At 41.2% G+C, this 19,571-nt stretch overlaps 2 protein-coding genes across 6 annotated transcripts in view; one reads left to right on the forward strand and one right to left on the reverse strand.

Annotated features, from left to right (window-relative positions):
- The window catches only part of LOC136102694 (DEP domain-containing protein 7-like), a 28,845-nt gene extending 17,393 nt beyond the window's left edge, over nt 1-11,452 (forward strand). For all 5 annotated transcript variants that reach the window (XM_065839993.2, XM_065839994.2, XM_065839995.2 and 2 more), the window contains 8 exons: nt 1,115-1,247; nt 3,874-3,994; nt 4,554-4,774; nt 5,836-5,972; nt 6,409-6,605; nt 6,968-7,149; nt 7,791-7,963; nt 8,168-11,452. In XM_065839993.2, the coding sequence (XP_065696065.1) occupies nt 1,115-1,247; nt 3,874-3,994; nt 4,554-4,774; nt 5,836-5,972; nt 6,409-6,605; nt 6,968-7,149; nt 7,791-7,963; nt 8,168-8,403 (1,400 nt within the window). In that variant the 3' untranslated portion in view covers nt 8,404-11,452. The remainder of the gene's footprint in view (nt 1-1,114; nt 1,248-3,873; nt 3,995-4,553; nt 4,775-5,835; nt 5,973-6,408; nt 6,606-6,967; nt 7,150-7,790; nt 7,964-8,167) is intronic.
- Nucleotides 11,453-11,454: 2 nt separating this feature from the next.
- The window catches only part of CSTF3 (cleavage stimulation factor subunit 3), a 49,000-nt gene continuing 40,883 nt past the window's right edge, over nt 11,455-19,571 (reverse strand). The window contains exons 14-21 of the mRNA XM_065839999.2: nt 18,730-18,873; nt 18,539-18,641; nt 16,973-17,042; nt 15,500-15,695; nt 13,817-13,970; nt 13,321-13,415; nt 13,129-13,189; nt 11,455-12,143 (exon numbers count right to left, since the gene is read on the reverse strand). Of these exons, the coding sequence (XP_065696071.1) occupies nt 11,941-12,143; nt 13,129-13,189; nt 13,321-13,415; nt 13,817-13,970; nt 15,500-15,695; nt 16,973-17,042; nt 18,539-18,641; nt 18,730-18,873 (1,026 nt within the window). The 3' untranslated portion in view covers nt 11,455-11,940. The remainder of the gene's footprint in view (nt 12,144-13,128; nt 13,190-13,320; nt 13,416-13,816; nt 13,971-15,499; nt 15,696-16,972; nt 17,043-18,538; nt 18,642-18,729; nt 18,874-19,571) is intronic.

Consider the following 19,571-nt stretch of genomic DNA (forward strand, 5'->3'; position numbering starts at 1 on the left):
ACTGTGGTGCTTCTCCTAACTTTTGGCAGGGTGTTGCAGAGTGCAGCCAGGGGAAATCTTTACCACAAAGGAACAGTGGCAACAGATTTCAATTGGCTTCAGTGGCGATGGGATTGCTGCCCTAACCAGCATCGCCAATGCTGTTGGCACCTTCTCTGCCTTCATGTTGACTTGTTTTTAGGGCTGCAATGCTTCCTGCACCACAGCATGCCTGTAGCATCCCAGGAGGATGTTACTGCATGCCAGAACAATTAGGAGCCCTAATTCCCAGTGCATCCAGGAAGCAAATAAAAGTTTTCTGAAACTCTCCCTGTCCCTAGTCTAGATTTGTACAGTCACTCCCTACCTCTGTCTCCTCACCTAATGAAAACTGGCATGTTTTTTCAGGTTGGGCACTTCCTTCTACTCGCTTGTATGCTCCAGGGCCCAATTTGAAGCTGCTTGCCCATCCTTGTCAGTCCCAAATGCCTGCCAGAGGAGGAGGTCTTAGGCGCTGGTGCTAGGACTAGTCTTGACGTCATTTGTTGATTTGACAGTGGCCTCTGGGGAAAAAAGAGAGCTTGGAGAAGTCCCAGTTGCACTGGAAGTAGTGAGAATAATTAGCTACTAGTGTTTACTGCTTAATGTTAATGGTGGTTTGTTTGCCGACTGCTTTAGAGACGAATTCGCCTCCTTGAAAAATATAAAATAGAAATGGCAACATCTGCATGATAATTGGGGAAACAGCACAGTGAAAACATCAGTATTTTTGATTATTTCTTCCTACAGTATAGAGAAAGATATTAAGATGCTGTTAAGCAGTTCCAAAGAAGTGGGGGTTTGGATGTGGGGCTTATTTTGGTTTTGTTTTTTAAAAGAGCTTGACAGAACTTGGAAGCAATTGACAGATTGAGCCCAGAATATCAACTGGGGTTCCCTCCTTTGTCTTCTGTAATACTCCAAACCTGTGTTATCCACCAGCTGGGATAGGAAGGGAAGAAAAGGAGAAGAATCTTCAGATGATACTGTCTTTTGGCCTTCTGTGCTGTCAACATGAAAAGGATCCAAAAGTATTAGCAGGCTTCTTTTCCACAGGCTTTTATAGATAAGTCTGACAGTTTAATTTGTGTTACAGCCAGTCCTCCTCGGCCTGTGTCAATAGAAGAGCTCATGGAAACAGCCAAGGGAGTAACCAACATGGCATTGGCACATGAAATCGTTGTTAATGGAGACTTCCAGATAAAACCAGCTGAATTACCAGAACACAGGTAAGATTGTTACCAAATACGTTTATAAATAAAACTTGCATTTATAGAACTGCAGAACAGCTCTAGTGGATCAGGTAAAGTCTCCAGCTGGTATCTTGTCTGGTGGTGCCTGGCAGGAGGTAGGAAAGAACATAAGAAGAAGGTGGTGCACATGCAGTTCTGCTTCCCCAGAAATGTGTGTGCCTGGAAGGTGAACCTCATGGAGCACATCCCAGTGCGGTGTGGTTTCCATCGGTGTCCCCTTGTCCTAGGAGGCTTAGACTGCTGTCCTCTGCATACCCAACTTTAGCTGCAGATGCAGGTGGTGCTCTTAGCGTCTTTTAAGCTTTCTCTGCCTTTGGAAGGAGGGTGAAACTGATCATTTTAGCTTTTCCTGTCTGTTTCTCCAGGTATTTTTTGGGAAGAGATTCCTATGTTTTATTAGGTTAGTCCTTGCTCCTTTTAAGTTTGAAGTCTTTCCTTCTCTGTCTGCGCTACAGTAGTTCTATCCCCTGCTGAAAGGGAGAACAGAAGCCTTGATGTCTGGTCACATATTGTCCAGTGTATTTGACCCAGTCCTAGTCCAGATGCTTTGTCTGCTGCTCCTTTTTCTTTCACACCCAGGGAGATGTGGCTGATGGTGTTTCCTGGGGTGATTTGTGAAAGTGAGTGTATATTCCATGGAAGGAACTTTGTTCACATTGGAATCACTGCTGTGCATGTGTGTTTGTGTTTGAGAGACCTTGGAGCACATTACCAGCACAGGTGCTGCAGGAAAATATGCTACAGGTGGCTCTTAGAGGGTTGGCACTGCTTGTCCTCTATGGAAATTGGTCATATGGAGGCAAAAGCTCTGATGCTCTCCCCCAAAACAGAGATAGTGGTTCCTCTTAGCATTAGTAATGAGAAGGTGTTGCTTGGAACTGGAAATGTTCCTGATGGAAAAGGCCATAATGGGAACAGTCTCGTTTTCCCTTCTCACCTGCACTGTTCCTGTCTTTCCAGCTCTGACACCAGGGTATTAAACCACTGGTGTTTTACTAGTGGCTGCGGACTGCTAAATAACAATAACTAAAGAAAATGTGCTGATGCTATTAAATACCTCATGGTCCCAGCAGGAGTTGTCTTTGCGTAGGGGTTGAGTGGAGTGGTTGAGGGTCTCTGCTGTGCTTTGTTCACTTACCTCAGCCTCTGAGTTGGTAGGAAATGGATTTGTGCATCTTTAAACGCTGAGGACAAACAATATTTAACTGAGCTAGCACATGATAATAGGGTCATGCAGGGTGTGTGCAGTTCACAGGTGGCCCCGTGAACTGGGACCTGTCTCTGGCCTGCACAAACACTGTCTCCGAAAGCAAGTGTATGGAAAGCACCCTTGAGACGTGCCGATCTCATTCTCCCCCTTTTGCATTACCTTCTCTGCCCAAGCATCTTTTGGGGGAACTTGCATCAGGTGTTTTCTGCTCGGCAGTTGATGGCTGCAAATAAATGCTTCATTTAACGTCTCACAGTTAAGAAAGTGCCCTTCTATTCACGTGGGCTTCTCAAATGAATACGTGCTGTGATGGTGGATAACTTTTCTGGTGTGCCTCAGCGCTATGAAATTGAACTCAACATTTTTCAGGGAAGAAGGATTTTAGTATATTATCTTTTGTTGTTGTTGTTCTATTTTTAATTCTTCTTTCCCTATCCTCTTAAAAAAGTTAAAAAAAAAAAAAAAGAGAAAGAGCTGGAGAGCTATCCTGTGCTTTGGAAAGCTGGATGCTTTTGCTTACTGATGGTGCTGAGCAGCAGCTGTCGTTGTTCACCAGAGTGGCTGATTTGTGTCGCTTCACTGACCACAGAAGCACAGTTATTGCAGAGGTCACCCTGCTCTGGAGTGCCTGGGCTTTGTGATGGGCCAGGCCTTGGTACCAGATCCCTGGATCTGGCTTTAGCGAGGGGTTTGGCTGCAGTTATTTAGCACCTAGAAAAGAAAGAGCAGTCCTTCACCCTGGGGTACGTGTCTGTACGTGTGAGCATGTTATTTCTTCCTGCGGTGAACAGGAGCTGCCTGCTGAAGAAAAGTAACTGAAGTGTTTGGAGTTAGGAATTGGTACTGAGGCAGTGGAATTCATTTCTTTTTTACACAAACTGAACTGGGCCTTAATCTCAGAGTAGTTGCAGTATTTCTGCATTGAAGTGCTGAAGCTTTTGTGTTGGGGAAGTTATTTCATTTCTGCTAGCTTTACTTAATGAATTTTTCTGAGTAAAATTGCATTTACTTAGTCAGGTTTTTGAAAGGAACATGAATAGTGGTCTTCTGAAGACAAGCTGGAATTTTTGTGATTTTTTTGTTGTTGTTATTTTTCTTCCAGTTGTTTACATTGGATGTAGCATGTGTCAGATACTTTGAAGGATTTTAATTTGTAGCTGCCTTTGCTTGTGTGCAACCCTTTATTAGGATATAAGCCACTCCAAGTCTTGTGTACAGTTTTTCTTGCTTTTCTGAATAATTTAAAATGACAGATCTCTTTTCTGTTAATCCTCATAAATTCATTATTACGTTATACTGTTACATGCTGTTCTTCAGGAGCCGCAGGTTATCTTTGTAAGGTGGCGCAGACACAGATATTGTTCTTTTTTAACTGATCATATTTACCTGCAGCTTAGAAAAAAAAGTGAGAGATATTGTGCACAAAGCTTTCTGGGATTGTCTGGAAGCTCAGCTAAAGGAAGATCCACCGACATATGACCATGCAATTAAACTATTGGGAGAAATTAAAGAGGTAAGATGATGTGATACCAAGGTACATTATTGACTTTGAGTAGCTGCATTGATATGAATGACCAAAAGTGACTGAAGTTGGGCTGTTCATAAAGGACTTTCTCGGTATTTTTCATTACTGTACCATTGCCTGTGAACAAATATAAGTTGTGTAATGCCAGAGGAGAAATTTGAATGTAAAAACAAATGCAAAACCAAGTAAGATGAATAAAAGGTAAGTAATACTAGTGTCATAATTCCAAGTTTCCTTCGGTGTTATGACACTGGTATCAATTATGGAGTCAATGAGAGGCCCTGACACTGGGCTGACAGAGCCAAGCACAGGAGTCTTAAGTATGACCTTACTATAGACAGCAACTTCAGTATCGTACAGAATGAAGTGAAACATTTGCAGTTGGTGAATGGTTGGTTGGTTTAAAAAAAAAAAGAGAAGAGAAAAGAAAAAAGATTCCACTTGTAAATGGCAATTAGTTGTAATAATAAGTGTTTCAATAACTATTTTGATCCTTGTAGTCTTTGATACGTAAAACTAATATACTGCTAAAAACTTTTCATTTCAGACTCTCCTGTCTTTCTTGTTGCCTGGTCATACTAGGCTGAGAAGCCAGATTACAGAAGTTCTTGATCTGGATTTGATAAAACAGGAGGCAGAGAATGGGGCCCTTGACATTTCTAAGTTGGTCGAATTTGTTATTGGGATGATGGGGACTCTCTGTGCTCCAGCTCGAGATGAAGAAATTAAGAAACTGAAAGATATTCATGAAATAGTTCCTCTCTTCAGGTACTGAAATTATATTTATTAGTCGTGTTGAGAGTCCCTTAAATAATTTTAGATGTGTTGGGGTTTTCCAACAGGACAACCTGCAAATCTTTGTAGAAAAAAAGAGTGATGGGAAAGGGATGTAGTTGTGGGTGTGGAGGGGAGAGATGCTCCAGAAATCTTTAACAAGGATCATCTTTGTTCTGGTGAACTGGAGTATTTGTCTGGCCCCTGCATGTTGCTGAGTGACATTTGCTCAGATGCCAAATGCACAAAAGCCTGAAGATACCAGGTGAATGGTGAGCTTATATCAGCATTTAATACAAACAGTAGAAGGGGGGGGAAAGCAAGCAGGAGCAGATGAAAAAGGTGTTACTGTTCTCCAACCAGTTCTTCCTTTTTCACCAGTTTCAGCTCCCTTTGCCCCTCACTCCCTCCCTGTATAAAAACCTTTCAGTTGTGAAGGGAGTGTATTATACACAGCACACGCGAGAGCACGCTGACTTCTGCCTGGTCACCATGCTCTCACTTGAACAGCTCAGGGTCTCGATAGCTAAGAGGAAATTGTATTAACCTTGTTGGTTTATAATTTGATAAGCTTTTGAGAGTTCAGGATTGACTTGGCAGAAATATTGCCAGCAGGAATTAGGTTGCTTTGAAATTAAGGTGTTTTTTCTTGTTTTTTCTGTTGGATCTGACTGTTCACTTCCCACTGGCGCTGGCTTCATAGGCTGCCAACAGAGATAGTGTGCAAGTGTGAAAACCTGGATAGCTCCTTATGCATTCAACGTATGATGTGGTGCATCCTGGGAAATATAATCAATGGAGCTAGAAAAGTTAATTGCATGGAGACTTTTTTTTTACAGGAAAACAAGATTTATTTCCTGCTTGGAAGAGGCACATGCATGCGTGTACACACTCGCTCAAGCTTTCTCTCTGTCTCTTGCTCTTAGATTAAGTGCCCTGTTAATGTTTCCCATGCATGTTTTTGCTCTTTCCTCAGACAATCTGTAATAAATCTTGTAAACGGTACTTCTTAAACATCTGCAGCCTTGAATAACTTTTTCTGTTTGTTTGTTTAGAGCAATTTTCTCTGTATTAGACCTAATGAAAATGGATATGGCAAACTTCGCTGTCAGTAGTATTAGGCCAAAATTAATGCAGCAGTCTGCTGAATATGAAAGAAAGAAGTTTCAGGAGTTTCTTGAGAAACAGCCAAGTATGACTTTGTTCCTTTCTTTCTTCCCCTCTGACCTCCCAGTAAACTGTGTGTCTTTGCTTGTAGATCATGAAAAAAAATCAGACTTTTTTTAATAAGTTCTAGAATTCATATGGTAAATGACAACTTGTGTGGTTTGAAACAATCTGCTGGAACAGCAGTTCTGTGCTTAGTACACTGGAGTTTAGTTTCATTTCAATACAGTGTAGAGTATAATTAGCCAACATCGTCTCAACTCCCGTTTCCTGTAGCTATGTGGTTTTAGTTTTGGTTCAATGTTCTGCTTAATGCAATAAATGAAATGCATGTCAATGACTGATATCATGGGTATTAGGAATAGTAACTAATGGGATTATTTGGAAACTAGTGGTGGGGAAAAACACCTAACTTTTAGAAGGAATTTTCTTAAGATTTTTCCCCCCCCCCGCTCTTCCAGATTCTTTAGACTTTGTCACAAGGTGGTTGCAAGAAGCAGCAGACGATCTCGTAAAGCTGAGGTGTAAAATGTTGCCTCCCCACTGTAGTGATGACAATGCCACTGGTGCAGCTTCTGCCTTGTCCTCCACTGCTGTGCAAAACCAGGCCTATCTGAAGCTCCTAAAGTGGGATCATGTAAACAGGCCTTTTCCAGAAGTAGGTATTGAACAGCAAAATTGATTTCTGTGCTTGTTCTACTTTTCTGTTTCCGGCATATAACAGAAGCTGTTTGAATTTGTAGCCTTGTAACAAGTACAATACTAAAACATTAATGTCTTGATTGAGAACTCCTGTAGCTCTTCTGGTGGGCTCCTCTTTTTCAATATTAAAACTGCCGTAGTTGGAAAAGAGGAGTTAATTCTTTTTGTTTTGTTCCTGCTACTTGCCTGTTGAGCACGTGTTCCTCTTACCTGTGTTTTTGTTGTGTCTTCACTGCGGGGAATAGCTGAGCATCACAACGCCCCTTCCCAGCCAAGCATCCTGACCCTGTTCTGTGCTGCCTCCCTCATTCTTTGCAGACGGTGCTGATGGACCAGAGCCGCTTTCAGGAAATACAGCTGGAGCTGGAGCAGCTCATGGTGACCGGGACTGTCCTTCTGGTCACGTTCAGTGCAGCGGGCGCGGCGCTCATTGATGTGCCTGGATTTGCTGAGAAAATCAAAAGCATTGTGAAGGTGCTGCTGGCAGGGATGCATCACCCGTGAGTGTTGAGTAACCTCGTCACACAGGGGCAGGTGTGGTTCTGTTTTCACCCTCATAAATAATCGGTTTAAACCTCTCCCTGGCTGTGGACTACAGAACATGTAGAGGGAGCGATGAGGGTTTTTTATGAGCCCAGGCTGACAATTCATATTCAGCTGACTCAGGACTGTCTTTTCTTGCTCTGCTCTTTTCTGATATGTGCATGCACCTTTTTTCAGAGGATGTTTTTTGTGATGCCTGGTTGGCACACGAGAGTGGGAGCAGGTAACCCCACTCACAGGTTGGGCCAGGCTCCCTGCAGACTCGGAGTGTGGTACAGTATGCTGCTGGCAGATTGAGACCGACACTGTACACATGCTGGGGTGATAATGCTTTTTTTGCATTAGTCAGAGCTGTCTGGGTCGTAGGAAAGTCAGCTCTTATTTGCATTGATTGCTCAGACTGGAAATGTTTAATGCTGTCCTACCTCCTTGTTTTATATCTCAAGTTTGTTTTTCAATAGAGAACATGTATTATTCTTTATAGTCCATTACATTTGATAAATAAGACAATTGTAATTGAATAGTTTGTCTTTAAAAGGTGTGGGGGGGAAGCGAGTAGCTGAAATAGCGCAGTAATGCTCTGCTCTGCATTCTCTAGCTCCTTTAACCTGCAGGAATCCCTGGCCAGCGTGGCTGAGAAGGTGTGTGCGGAGCTGAACAGCTGCCTTTCCCAGCACGGCTTCACGCCGTTCTCAGCCGAGAGAGAGACCGTGCTCAAAGGACAAATCCAAGCCGTGGCCAACCCAGACAACACCATCTGCAAGCTGCTAGGTACGCTGGGACGGGAACGCTCTCTCCTGAAGTGACGCCTCGTCCGTCTGTGTAAAACCGTTGGTGGCATGTCCTGCATGGTTTCCCACTTAATCTGTTTCAAATACTTATTTACTGTGTTGGGGCTTTCTGTATTTTACATGAGATTACACTCTGATTGTCTCTTTTGAAAACAAACCAAAACCCTTGGTCCAATTTTTCCAGATTCTCGAATTCAAAAGTTTCTGGAGAATTATCTTGCGTCCAGTCACCAGAAATCGTTACCTGCCGTTCCAGGAGGATTAAGCCCTATTCAAAGGGAGCTGGAAGAGATTGCTGTCAAGTATATTCGTCTTGTCAACTACAACAAAATGGTCTTCAGCCCTTACTACGACGCAGTCCTTGGCAAAATACTGACTAAGGAAGAATCCCAGCTTGTAGGGAAGGCAGAAGAATCATAAACCCCAGTTTGTGTGCTACCGAAATGGTATTAACTTTGTCAGCTATTTAAAAAAAAATTGCACCGATGTTTGTCTAGGAAAACAGCTTTCCATGTAAATACTGGTTCCTTTTAATTCACTGGTGATGACTGATGAGGAAAATACATGAGATGCAAAAGGGGTTCTGAAGTAAATGGTGAGATGCATTTTTAATGTAAGTATGCAACCTTGGGGGGCGGGGAACGTCTTGGTAGTTTTCTGGCTGCAATTTTTAGATTTTTGAGCAGAGGCTACGTAGGACAAGTTTAAGAACCAAACTTTGTATTCGAGTGGCTCATTTTAGGGCATTTTACTCTAATTTACCGTGAATTTAGTTTAATTAATCCAGAGCAGATTAGCAGTGGTCCTTCCCAGGAGAGGTGATTTGGCTTTAAAAAAGTCTTACTGTAAAGACTTAAGAAATAAGTTAAAATTCTGGATAAGAGAAACAGGCAAAAAAACAAGCCAAACAGCACTTTATTGTAACATTATGGTTCATATGGTAGGCTACTAGTTTTTTCTGCATTTTACTGCATTTTTAATAGCCTTTTTTTGCTGTTTACCTGCAGATGTTACAAAACACATAATATATATTTTTGTAGCAAATTTTCTGGTTATTGGGTAACTGTCCTCTGCTATGTACAGTACTTACCAAGGTGGCAATCTTATAGATTGCAGCTGTATTTATCTCTTGTAAAGACTTCAGAAGGGCAGAGCTAAAACGTTTTGATAAAAGTGGCATTTCTTACTTTTGTTTTGCTAGTAGTTTACTCCTTTTTACATGGAAGAACTAACCTTAAAAGTAAGTCTTTGTCATTTTCAGGAGGTAGATTTAAAGTGTGTGGAACTTTAGGTTGAAAATTTTACTTGTTTTTTAAAACTTCAACTGGGGATGGTTGCACGTTCAATCATGTCTACAAGAATATCCAGGAAGTGCAGAGCACTATCGGAAGTATAAATGATTTTAATGTACTGTGAGAAGTGAATGATTTAATGTTAGTTTGAATATACAGGGAATATTTTCAGTAGATTTTTTCCACTTTGTAGAGGTGTTCTTGAAACTTAAAATATTTGTAGGTCTTGAATTTAATTAGCTACGTGTTATATTTAACGAGTGTTCACGGAAGAGTTCAATGATCTTACAGCCTTATTGCAGCTCCAGACTCAGCTGGGAGGTAAGTGCGTTTGAAAGTTTCCTCTAGTTGAGCAGAACGCTGTGTTACAGTCATCAAAATTTGATGATTTTATTAAATCAAAGTTCATAGTTATAAACTTAAGTGTCCCAAGTACCAGACTATCCAAAATAGAAGGTGTTTTCTTCCTTTAAAAAAAAAAAAAAAGCTATGTAAAATAAATAAAAGGGCCCTTTTACTGCTAACATCCAGGTTCATTTGACTAGTCAAATAGTCAATCAAAATAATAGAACTTGATTATGAGCCAGTGTTGATGCTTCCCTTTAAACGTCAGCGTGGATATAGCTGCACTATTTTCCTGTCTAACTATAAACCAAGTATTTTCTCATTCATTACAAACTCTCTTCCCCAAAGGGAAAAAAACCCCACCAAAACACCAAAGTTCTGTAAAAGATCACCAGTTCAGACACGTGTTTTTTTCTCTTGGCTGAATATACTCAGTAAAATGGAAATCTGTCTGTGCATCTTGCTTTGGTAACTCAAAACTGAGTAGGTTGGTCAGCCAGAAAACAAACATTCTGAGTAGGTTTTTGGTGGGGTCGGTTTGAGGACTCAGCAGAGGATACAACAGGGGTCTGATCGCTGCAGCTGCTGACTGTGCTTTGCCATTAGCGCAGGATCCGCCTCAAAACACAGCTGGTAGCTCTGCAGCTCCAAAGAATTCATTCAGCAGTCCGCGTAAGGAAAGCGCTACCAGAAACTTTATTGCTAGAGAGAGGAAAAAAATAAATAACCAAGACAAAGCTGTTTTCATTTTTGTTAAATGAGAGTTGTGGAAGTTATAAATTGCTGCTGTTCTTTTATATTTTAGCATTGCCTAGAAGCTGCCTTTAAAGGCCCCTGCGAGTTATGCATACTACAAAAAATGTAGGGGGTGATCTCAAGGATGTGGGGAAGAACAACGTCAGGGTGAAACAACATGCTCAGAAAAGCCTTTGAAAAGTAAGTGACTGATGCCAGAAGGAAAGGGGCTGCATTATCTCTAGATAAAATCGTACTCACTTGATCTCGGAGAGGGCTGCTCCTGGTTCTGGAATTCAGCGTCCACCTCCTGTTTCTCGGCCAGCGGAGCGTGGGTTGTGCACATACACGTGTGTACTTATTTGCTTCCGGGGTCGGTGCAGCGAGTCCAATCTCCCCTCACAGTGTGGGTCTGATCCTGCGCTTTCACATACAAAAAGGTGCAGCACCCATGTGTGGCTGCTCTCAGCTTTGGGGGTACACACGGGAAAGACCTAAAGAGACTGAAATAAATGCCCACAAGTACAAATGGCATGAGTGATTTTTCCCACATTGGTTGTTTTTAACGGTAGAGGTTGACAAATAGTTTCTCTACATCCTCTTTAAGAGTCAGGGAGATACTATTAGGTGACAAAGTCCTTCTGGTCTTTCCAGAGTGCAATTCTGAACAGTCAGTTAACAAGTTAAAATCTAATGTATGCATAGAAACTGCTGGGCAAGTTCATATGGTGCTTTCGTTAGCGTGTTTGAAAAAAACAGGTTAAAGTATGTAGCTCATATATTAACATTTAGCTTTGTGCATCATTAAGTGAAGACCAATGCAGTTACCCAGGAACAGGTTGTGTCAGCTCGTACTCCTGAACAATGCACACTAGAAATATGTACCCAGTTTGTCTTATGATGCCGTTGTCTTTAAACAGTCATGGAATTAAAAGCAAAAGTGTACTGTATCCTCTAGAAAAATGGAAGAAAAGCTAATTCTAATATGTATGCTCTGATCAATTTCCTCTGATGGTCTTATTTAACATCGCTTTTCCAGTGGCTGAGTAATATTTAAGAAGTAACTTGTGTTTGAATAAAACCAGAATGAGGCATGATGTTACGGATATCCTTTTATTTTAAAGGAATGTTTTTGTCCATTTTCAACTACAAAACAGATTCCATACATTCTGCCATAAATAAAAACGAACAATAAGGCAGGACACTACATGAACAAACTGAGAACAACTGTTTTCCAGAAACTGTGAATTAAAAATGCTTCACAAGTATAAGCCATCCAGTTTTTAAAATAAAACTGTTGAAAACCCACGAGATTTCAAGTGGTAGATGTGAACACCCTTGAAGAACAAAATGCAGTGTTGACATTTTGCACTTTTGGTTCTGAAAAACTAGGTTTTGTTCAGAGCACGTTTTAAGGTTGTTCTGGCTGTTTTCAGATCAAGAACCATATGGGAGAAGAGGCACCACAGTAACAAAACCATTTTCAAGACTTTTTTGCAGCTGTCCCTTTTAAATGCTCCACTTTTCCGAGATGGATGGACTCAATGCAAGTCTTTGTCTGTCACAGCAGAACTCCAGACTTGTTTCACCGGATTCTCTTTTGCTGCCGCGCTCTGTAAATGTCGTGTACGGGGGGAACTACAGATCCTTTCTCCTCATCGTCGTCAGAATCTTCATGGGGTCTCTTAACAGTTTTATTGAGCATCGCGTTATTTTCCACAGGTCCGTTGCCCTCCACAGCTATTTCTGGTAGGCCACCGGTAATTATTCGCACAGCTTCATCAACAGCTTTAGAAAGAGAAAAGGATTAATTTAATTTGTGAAACTAGATCCCTGGTTCAAAATAAGCATGCAAACAAGATCACCGAGACAGATACACAGCGGAGATTTCTGGAACGTGAGACATTTTCCTACACTGTTCTCCTACAAATGTTAAGAATTGAGGCTTAACTGTCTAAAACTCCAAGCTATAGCAAACACATTATACAGTAAATGCTGCTGCTTCAGCTTGAGACCTCCCTTTACACACACCTCAGGTCATTTGCAAGCTTAAAAAAGCAGGGAAGCGTGTTGGGGAAACAGTGCAGCGAGTCAGAATTCATCAGAAAGTATGCACAGCAAGGCAGGTTCTGCTTAGGAACACAGAAAGCTTGAAAAATACCATGTGTCATTGAAATAGATGGTTTATTTTCACACTAAAATAAATTAAATCCTAGCTTGCTTTCTCTCTGATCATTTGCTCCTTAAACTAACAGCGGGGGTGAAGTGCAGTGTATTATAATGTGCTATGGTTTACATGGAGCCTGGGGTGTGGATCTGTCCTGGGTTTATATTTCAGAGCTCTACCTTTGTAGAAGCTCAGAACACACTGTTCTGGAATGTTCTCAAGCATGGCAACAGTGTGCAGTCAGTTCCACCTACTTGGGAACTGACCACACTGCACATTTGTCATTTAATGTTACATTGCTGCTAGAAATCGTGCCTTGCTTCTTTCAAAGGATGTTCTGAAAATCTTCATTTCTTTCTTTTAATGCTTACCACCAAAACGTTATTAAACCAGCAGCTGGTGATTTCCAGCTTTTTATGTATTGTTGATGACAGTTAAATGTACAAACATCTCTATGTAGATTCCAACCTGCAAGCGCAGCTGTTTCAACAGTGTACCCTTAACTAGTAATGACACATCTGTAAATGAGGTTGGGATTTCAGACAGTAATATCCATATGTAAAACAAAGTCACTGTCACAGACTCCAGAGCGAACAAACAACTTACTGTCTGGCAGTTTGCATCTTCTGAATATCTCCATGAGCTCATCCACTTGAACAAAGGGACCCTGATTCATTAAATAAGGAAAAAAAAGAAGTTTAGAAGGTTATTTTCAATGGAGTGATACATACTGCAGTTCTGTCTAAACAGAAACTCTTCTACAACTTTTTGAAGTTTTCAGAATTCATTAAAACAAACCTGGAAACAAACAGGAGGTGGCAGGAGCTTCATGAGAACAACAGCTGCTGGTGGAACGGGAAATACCCCCCCTGGGACGGGATGTAAACCTGGAGCTGGGGACAGAAAAACTGTGTGAAGGCAGCGCAAGAGACAGATAGACCTGACTTGCTTTTACAAAATGATTATTTGGCGCAAGTAATTGCTACCCTGCCACTTTTGCCTCTACTAATTACATATTGTTTAGTCAGTGATCTGAAGTCTACAAGCAGCGTGTGTAACAGCTTATTACCATTTACCAGACCTCAAAATACTGGTACTTATTCCCATGTGACTTTAGTTTTAGGTAAAATACATATGCCTTTAGCAATCCAGTTAAATAACAGCCTAAAATGTAAGTACAGGTGGAGATGGCTGGAGACCAGGAAAGACTCTACGATGAGTTTTGCTAAGCCCAGGTTAATAACAACTCGCTGCCAGGTGAGCGTTACCACTTCCGACGGAACATCTGACTTACGTGCTAAGTGTCTTGGCTGAAATGGAATCATTTGCTGAGTGTCGGGTTTGGGATATTCAGGTTTTCTGTCCACTTCGTCTTTGAGAACAGGCACGATGGAAGGTGCAACCACTGGGTCTGGAATGATGGCTGCCAGCTTGGCACGGGACACGTCCTGCAAAAGCCAACGCGAGAGCACTGAGCTCGGCAGCACTGCGGCGCTTGTTTAAATGGCACAACAAAACATCCCTCTAGACCGGTTGCTTATTCTCGCTTTGTCATCGTCACCATTTCAGATATCCTCTTAGAAAACCATGGGCAAAACTCCCATGTTTTCATTAAACACTTTATTCCTACAGCGTCCCAGCTGGGAGCGGAAACACTTGTTTGTGCTACCGAACAGGACCATATTTGTCATTTTTGAGTAGCTCCTTTTTTTCTAGGTTAAAAAGATTGAGGTGAACCGGTGCAGAGCACTAGGCCCTCACAACTATAATTTCTCCCATTTCATTCCCTAGATTGCTTTAGCTGTTAAAGTGAGAATAAGGCAGCCGGCAGGCACACAAACCATCGGCTCAAACAGGATTCAATCTTGGCGCGTTACAAGCACCAGAAACCAGCCCAAGGGCTGAATCAGCCCTGGGCCACCCTGCCAGCATCCATCAGGACGTGCTGTCTCGTAAGCACACCTGTAACTTCAAAATAACTTCGTCCCAATGGCATTAAAAGAAAAGCATTCAGCAGCTCAATGTCACCCTTACTTCCACCCAGCAGATTTACAACTGTGTGAAGACCAAGAGTTCAGCTGCTTTGCCAAATTCAATGACTTCTGCATTTTTCAAAAATTCCTTTTTTGTGTAAAAAGCACATGAAAGCCAAGGTGCTATTTTGGAGACATGAACTGAAGGCTCTCTTCCTGTTCATGTGCATGGGAAATAGCAGTTCCTCCAACTGAGCTGTTTCTGCCTCTCTGCCGCCACATATACATATATATATATACACAAATATATATATATATATATTTCAGGAAAAAAAAAAAAGGAATATAAGCATTTTCTTCTGTTCTAATGGTTTCCCAAAGCGTTACGGCCTTCCACATGCCTATACTGTAGTCAACATACATCTGGTCAGACATGAGATGAGACAGCACCGGCGCAGGTGTCTGGCCTAGACTTTAAATTCCAAATAGCAGCACTTCAACCACAATAACTGAAAAAAGCAGCAGCCCCTGATCTCTATAGATGTTTTTTTTCCTCAGGCATTTGCAGCAGCCACTGGGACTGCAGTAATATACGGTTCTCGGTGAAGCCAGCAGAGTTTTGCGAGCTGGAGCGGAAGGGCAACCAGCGACGTTCATACTGATGATTCTACAAACTTCCAAATAACTGTGGTTTTTGATGGAGCTCAGGTTTAAGTGAAGGCTGGTGGCTGGGTGGTGATGGCATTAACACACGATCTTTCTGTAAATACGAATAGGTGAAGTTGCAGCTGTGTTGTGTTCCTGGCTCCCTCCTGCCCTTGGGCCACTGTGCCTGGCATGTCCCTGCCAGGTGAGACAAGGAGGCAGCACAACAGCTCCAGGCCTGTTCTACCTGCTTTTCTATCAAGGGTAAAAAGCGTGAGGCAAGTCCTAAGCTAAGAATTGCTTAAGTTCGCTAGGAGTGAAAAGAATAACAGTAAAATTCAGTGTTCTTAGCCACTCACCTTATAACCAAGGGCCTTCAGTTCGCTCGTAGAGCACGGGTACAAATCCATGAACTTATACCTGTCTACCAGCAGAGCTGTTTCTTTACCCTCGTATTCTTCCTTGAATGCCGTAAACCTCCGTTTTTCCACTTTGAGGATGCTAGCTAGATCACCAATGTTACTTTCGAAAGCTAAAAACCGAGCCCAGATTTCCCTATAAAAGAACAGAGAAACAGCTGCTGAAGGAGAAAAAACTACAATTAAAAAACACACGAGAGGAGAGATGCAAATGAGCTAATCTGGGAACATGTGACCATTTCTATGATATTTTCTTTAGATGTGTCTATAACATGCATTTACCTTCCCAGTGCCCTGGATATTTCTACAAAAACTTTCAGTCTAGTGGATCGTAAAGGACTTTGGTATGGGAAGCAAAGGATTACTGCTCTGAACGACTCCAGCGTTTGAGGTGAGCTGTTACCAGCAATGTGAGAAGCACAAATGGACTTTGCTCATCCCACTACACAGAATCTCACTCTCACCCTGGAACGTGAAGGACTTTTCAACATAGACCACGATTTAGTTCACCTGCAGAGATTAGCGTATTCTAGCAGGGAAGAGCAATACCCTGTAACACAATAAGCAGCACTTTAGAATTTTATGTAGCCCAAAACATATAGTTACTGCTTATTTGCGGAAAATCTCTTCTATAGCTTAAGCAACATCTGACCATATTTCTGGACTTGATTCATTTTAGCTCTGGAGTTCACCTTTGAAGAAGATTCAGCTTTTGAATTCTTTGGGTTTTTTTTCCCCTCACTTTTAAAAGGGACATAAAGCATTTCTCAAGAAAGATGAGAATTAAAGCGCAGAATGAATGTGCAGAGCAGTGCAATGTTTGATTTCTTAGTTTTGGTGCCTGTGTCTACCAGAATAATAATGGTGAACACTTGGACTGCAAAGCGTTTGGTAACCATTTTTTCAGAGAAATATATGTTAAGAATAGTAATGAAAATGATGGTGAGTGGTTAATCCAAGTCTTTTCTGGTTCTTTCCCTATTTTATTTTCAGTTGGCTGGGAGTTGTTCAGCGTTCTCCTCAATAAACTCCTGACTCCCCTTCTCTAACATGACGCTCCTGAGAGATGTTCTCAGCTCCCTCTCCCCATCTATCTAAAGCATCTATATGGTGAGCGATGTATGTCATGAGCCATGCCACCAAATCCTTCCTGCACAGGAGGATGTTGCGCTCTGTCCCCAACAATCTGTCAGTGAGGTTTGAAAGTCAATAAATGAATGAATTTCACTGCAAGGGGGGGACAGGGACTTTCACAAATCTGTCACGGTTGTTGCTATTTTCGCATGAAGAGGGGAAGGAACACCTGTACCTAATTCTGCCCTGCTGTTCATTTTTCTAATTTCCTTGGGATGTTTGTAGTTGAAAGGGGTTATGTATCTTTTTTAGTGTAGTGAAACTGCTTTGCAGACGTACCCAGATTTCTCAGGTGGAAGGCTCCCTGAAGTTAAAACACGTTCAAACAAAACTCTGGTATTATTGTCCTCTTTAAAAATAGAAAGAACAAAGAAAAAAAATCACACTGAGTAAAATATACTAAAAGACAATTTTAAATCATGTCCATTCAAAGAAATGTGTACATTGAATTAAATATAAAGTTGACATTCTGATACCTGGATTTGAATTTCAGGAAGTAGAAAAAAATATGAATGCCTACATAAAACCTTACCAATGTTAAATTCTACCGTGAATTTGCTATTTGAAAGTCTATTTTTGTTGGCAACAACCAACCAACCCTAATACAGGTTCTTTGATAACAACACAGCTATTGCTTGGCATCTCTTCAGGATCTCTGGTTTTTGCTTGGGTGGGTTTTTTCACATCACAATGACATAGTCATTTAAAACTTGGCGTTTCAATTCATTATTTCCCTTTTAAATCAGGGTAATATTAATACACTTGTATGTTCCTCAGAAGACCTCCCAAAATTATTAGACCTGGTTCCTGAGCAGCATCCAGCCTTTGTGTGTCTTCAGCTGGGGAATGGAGGGGTTGGTGGTTTTGTTCTTAAACCACGCAGCTCTTTCCCTGTCTCTCTCACTGTACATTTTACCATATCTTACATTTACAGGAGTTTATGGATCAATTTCCTTGCTTTTCAGTAAAGTCTGCTGGGTTGCTAAAACACAGCAAATACACTGGCAAGTTTTAAGATAATTTTTTCCTGATGGCAATCTATGCAAATATTCGCGTAGACCTAAAATAATTTATGGCAAAATCAAATATACTTTGACTTGAAAAAAAAATATAATCTCTGTTTAATGCTCATAGGAGAAAAAAAGGTCTAAATCTGTTTGAAATTTTAGAGCCTGAAAAAAGCCAAGGTAGTGTAGTCTCACAGGAGGGATTCATGAGCCTGGTGCCTACTGAACAGCCTGGGAGGGTCAGGAAGCTGTTCCACAAACCTGAGCTAGTCCTTTGTAATTAAACCCAGGTTGTGCTACACCTCTGTGTTGGTATGTTACACATCCTAAGCTGCCTGCCCTGCCTGCGCCCTGTGCTTTGCATTCCAATCCTGCTCCCCAGCAGCGCCTATATTCACAATTTGCTTTTCTATCTTGCTCATCTCATCTGTTTTGGGGAGCACGAGTTTAAATGAATTCTAGTAGAGACCAACTAACCCATCGCTCCTCCCGTGCTGACTTCAACCTCCCACAGATCTTTCTCCTCAGGATTTAGATTTCTCAGTGTTCTCCCCACTGTTCAAAGCAGATGCTGTAAAACTACCGCAACATGAGCTGCAGTTTGCAAAGTTCACTCTCTGTTCAGTGGAATCAAGATCTAATGTCAATGTACTTCTGGAACTTCAGCAAGGACAAACCAGTAAGGTTTTTTTCCCAAATTAATTGCTGAGTTTTATGAAGAGGTTTCACTGCTCTTTGAGGAGAATGAAAACTAAAATACAAAGATTTTGGTTTGAACCTAAATTCACAGAGAAGACATATTAATGCTTCAGTAGACTTCTCAAAGCTTAAAGCTTACCATTCAGGTGAGACAGGTAGTCGATATACGCCAGTACGTATTCTGGAATGTCCCCATATTTTTTCAGCCCTAGCTCAAAAATCTTAAAGGCCACAGACTTATCCTGCAAACATTACAAAAAAATAAGCTATTACCTTCAGTGAGCTACGCACCCTCCTGATTCGAATATCAAACTAAGTACATGTGATTACCTTACTACAATAATACTCCATTAAAGCTGCTGTAACGTAGACGTGATGGCGGGTCCGGGTATCCTCTCTTGCTTTCTTAAATATCATTCTTCCAGATTTTATGCCTTCTGCTCGCCTTGCAAATTTCATATATTGGATATAAACCTAAGGTGCATATTAATATTTACATAGTATCAGTGCTAACAAAGAATACTGTGATATAATAAAGTTTTGGAGTATATCTGAAATAATCTTTATTCACAAAATACAGCTAATAAATCATAATAGAAACAAGGCTGTGTTTTGCCTCTGTGTTGTTTTGCTATACTGAGGCAATGGAATATACCTAACACCAATCCCCTGAAGTGACAATAGTTAATACACAGATTTGTCAAGGAAGGGGAGGTAAGAAGATGGATGTAATTTATATAAGCTGGTGGCTTCAGAGAACTAGAGGCTTATTGTAAAAATGGTAACTTTTCAATAAAGTTAAGGCATCCATAAGGCTAGAGAACAGTAAAATGGCTCGATGAAGCATTTTACTGTACATTATACAATCCAAGACACAAATCATCCTGTCTGCAAATATTTATACCCGATCAAGGAAATAGTGAATGCGCTATTTAATTCAGTGACCAATTTGTGATTTGCATTTCTTTGTGATTTAACTTTCCTCCACTCTGAACTAGATGACAAAAACCAGGATTCCTCAAATAGGAGGAACCGGTATGTGGTTCCTCAGAAAATGTGTATTTGGGAAGCATTACGATCTGTGTTTAATGAACAGAACATGTCAGTAAATGGATACCTTTCCTCTGACACTGACCTATTGTTTAATTTCAGACCTCAGATGACCTTTCTCC

Source organism: Patagioenas fasciata, chromosome 5, assembly GCF_037038585.1.
Source record: "Patagioenas fasciata isolate bPatFas1 chromosome 5, bPatFas1.hap1, whole genome shotgun sequence".
NCBI lineage: Eukaryota > Metazoa > Chordata > Aves > Columbiformes > Columbidae > Patagioenas > Patagioenas fasciata.